This window comes from Zeus faber, assembly GCF_960531495.2.
Source record: "Zeus faber genome assembly, chromosome: 1".
NCBI classification, from domain to species: domain Eukaryota; kingdom Metazoa; phylum Chordata; class Actinopteri; order Zeiformes; family Zeidae; genus Zeus; species Zeus faber.
Window position 1 is genome coordinate 25,474,213 of NC_137193.1, and position 12,655 is coordinate 25,486,867.

General features: G+C 46.6%; 1 protein-coding gene across 1 annotated transcript; it reads right to left on the bottom strand.

Annotated features, from left to right (window-relative positions):
* Positions 1 to 535: 535 nt before the first annotated feature.
* On the bottom strand, positions 536 to 11,576 carry fam221a (family with sequence similarity 221 member A; the record flags this gene model as incomplete). Its single annotated transcript, XM_080018662.1, has 10 exons — positions 536 to 630; positions 4,192 to 4,279; positions 8,463 to 8,554; positions 8,638 to 8,733; positions 9,015 to 9,116; positions 9,294 to 9,426; positions 9,828 to 9,901; positions 10,470 to 10,660; positions 11,134 to 11,307; positions 11,512 to 11,576. The coding sequence occupies 10 exons, from the start codon at positions 11,574 to 11,576 to the stop codon at positions 536 to 538; spliced, it is 1,110 nt and encodes a 369-aa protein (XP_079874788.1).
* Positions 11,577 to 12,655: the final 1,079 nt, after the last annotated feature.

Sequence of the window (12,655 nt, forward strand, 5' to 3'; positions counted from 1 at the left end):
AATCCACAGGGATAATGTTTTGATGAGGAATTATAGGGGAATCATAAATATATTTTTAGATGTGTGAATCATCCCTGGACTCGAACACGGCTCTCCGCGCGCCCCAACGGCAGAGAGCAACACGGAGAGGCGTGCCCCGTTCTTCCAAATAAAACCAAAAACGGTGCGGCGACGGGGCACGACTCGTAGACTCGTTTAGATTCTTTTCTGCGCATAACGCATGGAGAGGGGGGCGGATCGGGGAGAGAGTCACGGAGAAAGTGTCCCCATTACACACACGGTTTCGTTCCATACCCACGTGTTTCGTTCCACAAGGAGACGTAAAATACAAACACTGTTTTGGCGCCGATCATCGTTGGCTCGCACATCGCCCGCGTGTGCATGGTCTGTACCGCCGAAGAGGGAGACGGGTGCGCAAAACCCTTCCCCGACCTCTCCCTCTCGGCACCCTGCTTCCATGAATGCAAATTATTCTGTCCCAGCCAATAGTTCCTTGCAGTGATAGCTAGCTCGCTCACTAATGAAAAACACACAGCTACTGGTCACCAGGGGGCGCTGTACTGATGAACTGATCGCGCCACCAGTCACTGTCCATTTCAGGCGCAAACAGACCGGACAGGGCGTAGTAGCCTAGCAACCCAGAAGCACATTTTGGCTGATGAAATTAATTTTTATATAAACATCACATTTTTTTTGGTATGCAAGTGTTTACGATTACAAAATATTAAAACAAAATAAAGAGAATCGATCGACACATTTTTCTCGTTTTATATTGTCATAGCCAGGCAGCCAACGGGGAGGGGTTAAACAGCCAGAGTTGCAGACCGCCGCTGACCGCTGCATTAGACTGTTACGCACTTTCGTGTCCTCATCCCCCGTCACCGTTCGCGCACACACTGAACGCGAAGTGTCAGCTTTCAGATAAGATCCCTTCCACTGGCTTCCCCTTCACGGCCCAGACCAGAGACCCAGGTGCGTCCGGGCTTTGCCTCGGGCGTTTCATCCTCGCGCCTTTACCCCGAGACCAACTGCTCAGGCGCGTGCAGACGGCCCCAATGAAATCGGCTTCTCCTCCGGTGCAGCCGTTAACAATCTGCCCGCGGAAAAATCCGGAGCGTCACGGCCCCCGGCCCCAGGGCCCCGGCATGCTGGGAACATTTGAGTAGGAGTCGATGTTGCTATTCCCATTAATTTGATTCCTCAGTTGGCGGCGTCAGAAAGTGGGCCACCCGTTGAGAAAACACGACCCGTTTCACTCCCCGTTTACGCCGCAGATTACATCAGCTCTCATCACCGCTGATCTGCCGTGAGGAATGGGATTAATCAATTGAGACTGTACATCTATGTGCAAATTAAATCCAGCTCCCAACGCCCATAATTCTGCTCTTATTTTGGAAACATGACGAGTGGGCGTCATTCTTCTCGCAACCAAACAGACGTTGCACAAGGCTCCGAATGACCATTAAAATAACATTGGCGTTTGGGGCAAACAGGGGGCTCAGGAAATTGTGCATGTAAAGGCAGCCCTAGTTGATTCATCAACCTATCGCACGTTAACCCTTACTATGTATTTTCCAAAAGGGAAATGGTGAAGTACGACTGCTTCACTAGGAGTAGTAGTCGGGTTTACCCGCATTTGCACACGATGCTTTACACCGACGTGTGTTATCCGGGATTTTTTTATTCAACTTCCACAGGTGTTTAATGCGATCCCAAAATATATCAGTGTCCACAAATACCTTTTTTTCCACCACTCTGGAAATGGAAGAGGGAAGCGGAGCAGAAGAAGGAGAGGAAAACAGACTATCTAATCTGATAATTACTCTCAGATGTAATAATTCGATAAATACTAAGTAAAAAATGTTTTTTTCCGGTTGGGTAAATTTTCTTATGCAGAATTTGTTCTTCCCAAAGAGATTATTGGGGATTATGGAGGGGTGTCCATTTAGAATATATATATATTTTTTCGGGGTGTGTGTGTGTGTGTGTGTGTGTGTGTGTGTGTGTGTGTGTGTGTGTGAATGTGTGGGTGTGTGGGTTGGGGGCTTGACTGACTGTGACTCTTGTTGCAAAGAAACATTCATAGCTGCAAGAATGTAGGCATACTTGCTTTATGTCGGCAGTCAGCACATCTGAGATAGAATAATCCGCTAATGTCTACATAAAACCTCCACACGGGTATCAAAACCAAACTTCCCAGTGTGATACAGCACGACCACCTGAAGCAGGCCACACTATACTCTGCAGAGTGATGTACTATATCCTATAGTTTATCGGCACAAAAAAAGGCACTGATAGGTCAAATAGGAGAACACACAAATGTATGAGCATTAGGTCAAAAACAGAGTACGCCAGGCTGTCTACAAGGGATCGAGCCCTCATCAACAACGGTTAAAGTTACCCATCACATACAGATGAGCACAATCATTTCTGGGTACACTCAAGACTTCAGATGCGAGGGTCACGTTTCAACAAACCAGCCGAAAACAACACACACATGCGTGAGCATTAAATCCAATATTTGCGAGTAAGCTTCTTTGTTTTCCTTTTGACATATCTGACTGTATGCTCACTACAAAACAAAGAAATTAATAATGGCGGGTGGGACAAAGAAAGTTTCCTTTTTTCTGATCTTTGAGTTAAAGGGAGCGACGTTCATGATATTGCGCCGCCACGCTTCAATGGTCAAGAATAGCAAGCATGTAGGTATATTTATTAAAGTGAATTAGTGAAGAATCACCCTCATGCATGAATCATACATCAATAATAGGCCAATTTTACGCATGATTCATGAGGAAGAATATAGAGAATAATATAAATCGATGGCAAAAAGAGCATATTGTAAATATTTTAGGGACCCTCCAAAATTTCACAAATCACGTTTTCAGGGAAGCTCATGTCTTACTATAAGAGGAGCCAAGCTCCCCCTGGCTCCCCTGTAGTTCACACCCCGGTTTCTAGTCTCTCGCTCAAATCTCCTGCTTCTCAGTGATAAAGATGCAGGCAAGCGTCAATAGTGAACCTTCTGTATTTCTAATGGGAAAGTTGCATTTGGGTTGATTTGAAGGGGGGGTGATAAGTAAGTCACTAAACTGCTGCAGCCACATTTATTTGCGCATGGTAAATCACTGTCTTCTTTAGTAAATACACCCCATAGTAGAGTAGTGATATTCAAACCCCCTCTCTTACTTAGGATTTGAAGGACTTGACACACCTTCTCCCAAAATGTCCAAATAAAAAATAAGTGGGCAGGTTAATAAGCGGCTTTTATTGCCTCTTTACACAGGCTAACGGGGATAGAAAGGTGCACCACAAATGAAAAAATAATAAACTTCTTTTCAATTAACTAATGAAAATAACAACCCCCTAGTGCCCCCTTGCAATTCCTCTGTGCCCCACTAGGGGTGCACACCCCACAGATTGAATACCACTGCCATAGCGAGGTGAATACAAATTACCAGGAAAATATAAATGAATGGGTTGTAAGCATCTTTTGGAAGTTGTTAGTTTGTGCTCTGGTTGATAAACATTTAAACTTTCTACCAATTTGAATGTGAAATGTAATTCATTATACTGTACAGTATATGTTCATTAATGTTACATTCTGCAAAAGGTTTCAGCAAGCACATACAGTATGCATGTGTATAAATGTGCAATAGATTTCACAAGCCATCTGAGTACGTATGTTTCTTTTCCTTGAAAGGACATTAACTAACAGTGAAATACAGTACATCCATCACAGAGATGGCAGCACCAGCTCGCCGCACGGAAACCGCACTGATTAGACTTCCCAATGACTGACAACTGGAGAAACTGGTTGCTCTTCTCAGTCCAGTGCGATGGGAGATCACTCGCGGTGACCAGGAGATGTTACGTATTCCAGATGTTATCCGTTGAGTCGTCAGTCGACGGACCGATCTTCACCCCAAAGTTGCTTAATGTTTAATGAAATATGTTGTTACAAAACATATGAAAGATGTATTAACTGGTGCAGAATATCAGTCAAGTCTTTTGAACTTTGGGAAAAGCTTTAAATATCTGATCAAAAGAACACTGCTGTAATCTCTTTGATGTCGTAAATGTTGATAGTCCATGCCATTTGATAACCAGTGGGTTGGATGTCAGTTTAATGTTTGTTTTAGTGGCTCTTTGGTCAGCTGGGTAACTCTCATTTTCTAAAAGGCGTCTTACTCTGGACATTGGTGGATGGTTTTGGATTGTCCTGCCATGCCCTTGATCTGAAACTCTGCTGCCTGGTGGCCATTGTTTCCGCCTTTATCTGAAAGAAACGCACCAGGGGTTATGGGAAACATGTCATTCATTTGTTGGTGTTTTCTTTATTTATATGCATCGGAGGATTAATTAAAATACAATAATTATGATACAATCATTATGTGCTCAGTCTTACTATAGCAATAGGCAGCTATAATGCTGTAAGGACTGCTCATTGTGGCAGATGAGGGGGCGTGGCTAAACCCCAGTCTGCAGGTTACAGCGCAGGCTTCTTCCCGTTGCCGGCGCAGCTGTTCCGACTCGGCCTGATCGGCACGCTGCCGCTGATTGGTCCGAGTCGGCTGAGAGAGTTTTCTTATGTGTTGTTTGTCCTGCAGTGGGGATCGCGTGGTGCAGGAGCAGAAACCCTGTGGACCAGATTGTGAGACGGACCCTGGCGCTCCTTAATACAATTCTGTTTTATGTTCACGGTGTGGCCAGCAAGCTTTTTTGTTGACTGCCTTTATTTAAGAAAAGCAGTGTCCTCTCAGTCTCCATCTCCCTCCCTGAACCCGTGTCTGTGGACAGAGTCCTCCACAAGTGGCGCCTGAACAGGGACTTTGGAGGGAAGCAACGCGGAAGTCAGCCCGCCGCCCCACTGGAGCAGGTGATCACTGCCCTCGCCTCTATGCAGGCGGCACAGGCCCACCAGTTCCAAGAGATGGTGAGGGACCGGCTGCTGGACCAGGAGACAACTCCTCTGGGGCCAGCGGCAGACCCAGGGGGAGGAACGTCTGGCCGACAGACACCTGAGCAGGGGTGCTGGCGCCTCGGTGACTTGACCATATTCGGCGGGACTGTGCCTTGATGGAGGTCAGACAAGTGGTTGGGGTCGCTGGTCTGCTGGACCTGTTTCCCGGTCAAGAAGGGTAACAGTAAGAGTTAAAGTAGGTAGGCATCAGGTTTTGTTGGACTCATGGTCCAGCAACACCTGGTTTAACCCGGGGATTTAGTGGAGGCGTCACAGGTGTAGATTCGGTGTGTGCATGGCGATATTCACACCCACACTCAATAAAGAGTATATAAAGAGGATATATATATCCCAGAGTATATATATATATAGTGCAATTTAACAAAACACATATATTGTCCCATGCAACCCCCTCCCACTGAGTCACTTCCTCAGTTGAAGTAGTTTGTGACACGGACTGACATCCCATAGGAACAAGTCTTTTTAAAAGTACGTTACTCCGGGGATCCCGGAGTTACCTCCTTCACTCCGGTGGAGACGAGACGACCGGTCCCCGGGGGCGATTACTCCGGGAGTGAATGGCCTGGGCGATGGATGAGGGGAATCAGGTGGATAGTGATGAAGGGATGACTGATTACTCACGCCGACTTAAAAGGCTCTGCCAGGGATTGGAAGACAAGCAAAGATGGCAAATGACGGCAAATGGCATACGGCCATTTGAACATCCTGCTTCCGCATAGGGGCATTCCTTGTGACGCAGGGGACTGGGGTTGGGGACGTCGATTATGAGGTTGAGTGCTTAGACAGGGGTGGGGTGTCTCAGATTCACTAACTTAACCTCCGAAAGGAGTGGAGGTAGAGGGTGTCCGCATCTCTGGCCACCACGGTGATCGAGGAGGATGATTGGGGCCGGAGGTTCCAAAAGTGACAGATCCCACTCGGCCCTGTCTTGTAACCATCTCTCGCCAGGCCAGAGCGCGGACGTGGCCACGTTGCAACAGCACTTCTCTGATATGTTCTCCCCTCTGCCAGATTGCATGCCACACATACCTGCCCAAGCACAAACGTAAAATCAGGCAGAGTAAGAGGCCATGCTGGACATATAGAGGAGATATATAGAGATATAGAGGAGAGATATAGAGGTGATAGAGGAGTCTAAATGCGGCTGGCGTAGCCCCATCGTGCTGGTGGGTAAGCCTGATTCAACCAGTACCTGATGCCTTGGGTCGACGAGCTGCTTCACCAGTTAGGCACTGCTCAATTTTTCACAACACTGGATTTAACCAAGGGCAACTGGCAGATTCCCTTGATGCCAGAATACAAGGAAAAATCAGCTTTCTCAACTCTGCAGGGGTTGTGCCAGTTTGTTACACTTCCGTTTGGGTTGTACGGGGCCTCAGCCACTTTTCAGAGACTCATGGACCAGGTCCTGCATCCGCACATGGCATACGCCACTGCCTACATGGACGATGTCATCATTCATAGTAACACCTGGGAGAGGCAAATGCAGCATGTGGACGCAGTGCTCGAGTACCTGTGGTGGGCAGGGCTCACCGCCAACCCAAAGAAGTGTGCCAAGGGGTGGAGGGAGGTACGGTATCTGGGGTACCATTTGGGGGATGGCCTGGTCGCGAACACGCCAAGACCCAAGATCAAGAAGGAGATCGAGCAGTTATTGCGGCTGGCCAGTTACTATAGGCGGTTTGTCCCCAATTTCTCAGAGCTGACCAGCCCCTCAACTAATTGAACTCAAAAGACTGCTCCAGATCCGGTTCAGTGGTCGGAGAGGTGCCAACAAGGATTTGTGGGAGTAAAGGCAGCTATCTGTGGGAAGCCAGTGCTATTTACCCCAATTTCTATCTGCTTCTGTCTGCAGTGACTGCGGCATGTTCAACAGGGGGCTGGGGGCAGTCTTGTCCCAGCAGGTGGAGGGCGCTGAACAGCCGTGGTGTACCTCAGCCACAAGCTGTCTGAAAGGGAATCGTGGTACAGCACCAAACAGTGTTTGGCGAATAAATGGGCCATCAGTTTCCTCCGATATTACCTCCTGGGATGCCCTTTCACCCTATCTTCGGACCACGCCCCGTTCCAATGGCTCCACCGCATGAAGGATACCAAGGCCCAGATCACCCATTGGTATCTGGCCCTGCAGCCTTTTAACTCCTGTTTGGGGTGGGGGATGGTATATGGCAGACCGAGGGGCATGGTTAAGCCGTGGTCTGCAAACCTCAGCACGGGCTTCTCCCCACTGCCGCACGCCTGCTCGAGTCAGTGCCCCAGCAGCATTGAAGAGGTGTACATTTTTTTTCATTTTATGTTCCCTGTTTGGCCCGCAAGCCCCATTCTGTTCCCCCCCATGGCTAACACACCACACTGCCTCTTCAGCCCTTCAAGTTCAAGGTGATCCATAGGCCGGGGGTGCCGATGGTGGTAGCCTATTTCCTCTCCCCCTCTGCGTCCGGACAGCTCCCCGGCTTAATTCAGGCGATGGGGGTATGTGGCAGACAAAGGGGGACATGGCTAAGCCGCAGTCTGTGGGTTACAGCGTGGGGTTCTTCCTGCGCCGGCACAGCTGTTCCGACTCGGCCTGCTTAGCCCACTGTGGCCGATTGGTCCGAGTCGGCTGGGAGAGATTTCTTATGTGTTGTTTGCCTTGCAGTGGGGATCATGTGCTGCAGGAGTGGCGACCCTGTGGACCAGATCACGAGATGGACCCTGACACTTCTTAATACAATACTGTTTAATGTTCACGTTATGGCCAGCGCGCCTTTTTGTTGATTGCTTTAATACAAAACACCACCCTGAGCAACTCATGTTGTCCTCCACACTCATGCTGATACAAAATTGTCATTTGTCAATGGTTAACAATATAATAAATCGTAATGTACTTTTTATAGAATTCAGAGCTTACAAAAACATCTCAAACATATTCAATGCAATGAATACTGTATGCACAGTGCACAACTCTTATGAAAAGGGCTTTTAGGAAAACAAAATATGCAGAGTATTTATACATTGTGGTCATCAGGGGACCTAGTTTAGTATTAATACTTGGTTCTGCTATATATTATTTCAGAGATGAGACTCCCTCACCGTGTTGTTCCTAAGGACTACAGAAAACCCAGCATTTATAAAGGTGTTTGTCTCAGAGTGGGTAACATTTAGATAACTTAATTTGGATTAACTCTTATCGAAGCCCTTGGTTACCATTTGGTTTATCACACAATGCATGCATGTTTAAGTACATAGTAGTTTGGAGGTGGGTGGTCTTATACTGTATGTTTAAGGTGCTGGCTCTTGCAAAGGCTCAAAATTAATGTGGGGGTCAAATCTAAGGTTTGAGGATGCAGTTCACAGACCAGTTTCCCCTCTGACTGATAATTTCTATATTGCACTTGACCGAAACTCCTCTCAGGTTCGTCTCTGTCATTTTTTCAGTGCTGAGATACTTTCCTGCTCTTTGCTGCCCTCAAGTGCCACATTAGAGAGCTGGACTCACCCGCTCCCTGTACCGTCTCTCAAAGGCAGCCATGTCCTCCTCCTCTCGCCTCCTGAGCTCTGATGCAGGTTCCTTCATCGATGATCCAGAGTCTATGGAACAGGGGGTTTGTTAAATGTTGATGGTTTTTATATAATTGTGAAATATTGGTGTAAATTGTGAGTCCACTACAAACCTGTCTGACCAGAAGAAGCCGCCGTGAATGCCTTCTCAAATTCAAGTGATTGGAGGGGTCTGGGAGTTTCATGAGACAGCACAGAGAGAGAAGAACCTACACGCACACACACACACACACACACACAACATTGACTTCTTGAACTCTACACAGACGTCTAACCATCTTGCACTCAATGTAAAAATACACTATAAAGCATATTGTTAAGGGAGTGCAAATAATATATATCTGTGTATGTTTGAATCAAGATAAATCTACTCAAAAAGCACTTGAACCCGTCGACATGAGTCTCTACACAACGACCACAATCTAAACCAGCATTTGGATATACAAAGCCGTTATTGCAAATATTGTAAATTGTGAGTCCACCAACGAACCTGTCTGACCAGAAGAAGCCGCCGTGAATCCATATGCCTTCTCAAATCCAAGTGGTTGGAGGGGTTCGGGATTTTCATGTGACAGCACAGAGAGAGAAGAACCTACACACACACACACACACACACACACACACACACACACACACACACACACACACACACACACACACACACACACACACACACACACACACACACACACTTTACAGTTAATCCACTCAGCTTTCACCCTACAGATTGAATAACCAGTAGCCCTAGTGGGTCCACCTGATCCCTCACCTGAGCCGCTGTGGTCCAGCCTGAGGTAACCCTCGGCCAGAGAGCTGAAGCCCGTCAGACCCCCCATGGCAGCGTAGGGGACATCCCTGCCCCCCGGATGACCCCGGCTCTCCCTCTCTGCCCTTGTCTCCACCTGTAGAGCAAAAGAAAGATGGAGGAATCAGCAGATGCGGGAATTAACAGTTACAGTAGATTTTAGATAGCTGGACAGATGGATAGATGGATGGATGGGTGGAAAGATAGATGGATAGATAGACCTAATGATAAACAACCGATACAACCTCAACAATAAAATAAAAGATACAATTTTGAAAAAAATAAAAAGTTACTGTCCAAAAGTAAAATATATATGGAAGATTAACTTAAGATGGTGATGTACAATAAACCTGACATTGAATTACATTAAGACAAAATGTAGTCAATAAGCATATAAACAAACACTATACACTTCTGTATAAACAAATTCACATTCAAACTGAATCCTTTGCCTAGCATCTAGCGTGTTAAAAGGACCCCCTTCATTTTGATATTCACCAGGGTGCGGTGGGTGTAGCAGGGCTTGCCACACCCACAGGTGTGCGGGCTCTGGAACCCAGGACAGAAAGAGCCTAATGGGGAAGGAATAAGATTTGTTAAAACTTCAAACTTCAACTAGAGCCAGATTCACACCTAGTCCGTAATCGGATCCGACAGTCGGATCCTCCCCCTTGTGGCCGTCGGATGAACGTTGTTTTGCGTCCCAAACTAGGGAAAATGGGAGAGCTGTTTTTTTCCAGAACAACAGCGAGTGGTTTGCGCAGACATTAACTATGCTCCATGAATGAGAAGCGACAGTTATCACCCAAGTAGAATCCTGGCGATTCCCACCGCTAGGTACTTGTTTCTTACCCTCGCTGCGCTTCAAAATTATTTCTGCAAATGCAGATGACAATAATACCGTTTTCACACCTTTCCAGGAGAAATGAGGTATTGTTTTTTTTGGTCCGTCACGTTCAACGTCATGAACACGAAGGAAAAGGTGCGTGTCATGCTTCCAGTGTGATTGGGAACAAAACAATATAGTAGACAGCAACTTACACGAACAACATGAAACTATAACATTTGAAAAGGAAAAAAAAAAGATTATACAGAATCGGGGACGTTGGTGTAACTGTGCCATTATTACCCCACACTTACACCTCCTGCAAGGGTGCCCGGCAGCCTCGCTGTGATCTTGGGTGGAGTGTTTACACCGGCAGCGGACGGGCTGCGACCCATTCATGGGAACGTAGCGGTACGTGGGACAGCGACAGCCGTCCACCCGACAAGGCAGGGCCAGGGGCCGCTCCGACGGAACCACGTCAAAGTCCGTTTTATGCTGCTTGAACCTGATGGGGGTAAAATGGGGGCACGGGTTTGTGTTTTGTGATAGATTCTTTATTCATCCAGTGCCAGCAACAGCTCACATGAAAAAAAAAAAAAAATAGGAAAAATAATAATAATAATAATAAAGCAATGGAATAAAAAATAAAATAAATTTGGCGGAAAACGTGGAAATACACAATAAAAACCGGTAGATGTACACAATGAAATATACACTAAACCAAATGATAAACAACACAATATATAACCTAAGAAAATAAGAGAAACCAATAAAATAAACGAATAAAAACGGACCCGGAAAATAATTAACTGGATAAATTGGTTCATATGCAAAAACTATCAGATAGTAAACAAAGCTATCAGTGAACCAGAGAGCTGAACCTAAGATGAAGGAAAAAATCATGATGTTACAGTATCTCCAGATATAGGCTTACTTATTATAACCTGCATGGAAAAATGCATAGTTATGTTGCAGTACCTGTGTGAGCAGAAGCATTGCGTCTCAGGGCCGACAAGTTTACAGTCCATACTCCCCGGCACCCCGAAGCTCACGTAGAGGCGGTTCCTCATTCTCTGGGGAATCATCCTCCTCTTGTACTGCTCATATTGATCAGAGGTGAAGGCAATGCCGCCGTCATCTTCACCCACAATCCTGGAAGAGGTTCCTCTCACCATTTAGTCCCCGAAGCCAGATCATCAATATCAATGCCGGGACGACCTGCTTTGTTTTCTTATTATTTTCTTGAATTCAAACAGATTATTATTATATCTATTACATCTGTTACACGTGCAGCACGCCTAACTTAGTCGATTAACTCTTTGTTGTTGTTAATACAACAAACTATTTCACGCAAACCTTCTGTATTCCAGATAGTCATCCAGTGCTGTTGTAGTCGTACCGTCGATGTGTATTCTTTCCATTTTGTTAAAAAGCAGATGATGTGTGACTGTTTGGAAAAACGCACGATCTAAAATCGAGATAATCCAAGTATTACACAGGCGTCACAGTTACTACGGTTACGCAGAAACTGTTGTGAACTACGTTTCCCAAACTGCAACGCGGGACGCACGACGAACCGTGCGTCGCCCGGAACACACAGCTACGTACGGTCTAGTGGTGGAAAATTTCGGCCCTTTGTGGGGAGCCGGATCTTATGGCGCCGTTCGTTTCCAAGAGCCGACCAAAAGAAAGGCCCCTCGCAATTGTTGCGTGTGCGCGTTGCCGATCTGCGTATTGACAAATTACAGCAATAACACGTGAACATTCACGATACTCTTCCTAAGTATTTATTTTGTATTGTTTTAGTATGTATTTATCAATTGATTTGGATAACATTTAAAAGTTTCATAATAAAAATGAACGACGACGTGCTGTAGTGAGTTTTCTTTTTGGGCAGAACAGTTATAAATCAGTATTTCACACTATAAGGAGACGGAAACCTAAACAGACAGCACGACATATGTGTCTGTGAAACTTGGGGTAAACAACGACTCGGGTCTGTCTGCGTCACTGCGCAGTGCATCGCGCTGCTGCCCCACAGCAAGGTCCCGGGTTCGATTCCCACCTGGGGCCGCTGTTGGCTCCGCCGGGTTATCTCCCGATGAGGGGCCTTTCTGGGTGGAGTTTGCGCGTTCTCCCCGCGCTCACATGGGGTTTTGTAACGTCAGTAAGGACCCGCACCAGAAACATGCAGAACGTCGTGGTATGACCAGCGATGGACGTTTGGAATTGGTCCCCGGGCGTGTCGCTGTATGCTGCCCACTGCTCGTGACCGCCCCCTGGAGGATGGACAAGCCAGGAGGGCTTAAAAGCAGACGACTCATTTCACCGGCCACCATTTAAAGCGTGTATGTGTTGGTCGCCATGAATGAATAAAGAATCATCTTCTTTTTAATCACCCAGCGAGGCTCGGTTCCATTCGTTCCTTCAAAACAAACAAACAAAAAAAAAGCCGTTCAAAAGAATCGGGTAGTTCGCAAACGACCCAACAGTGGTACAG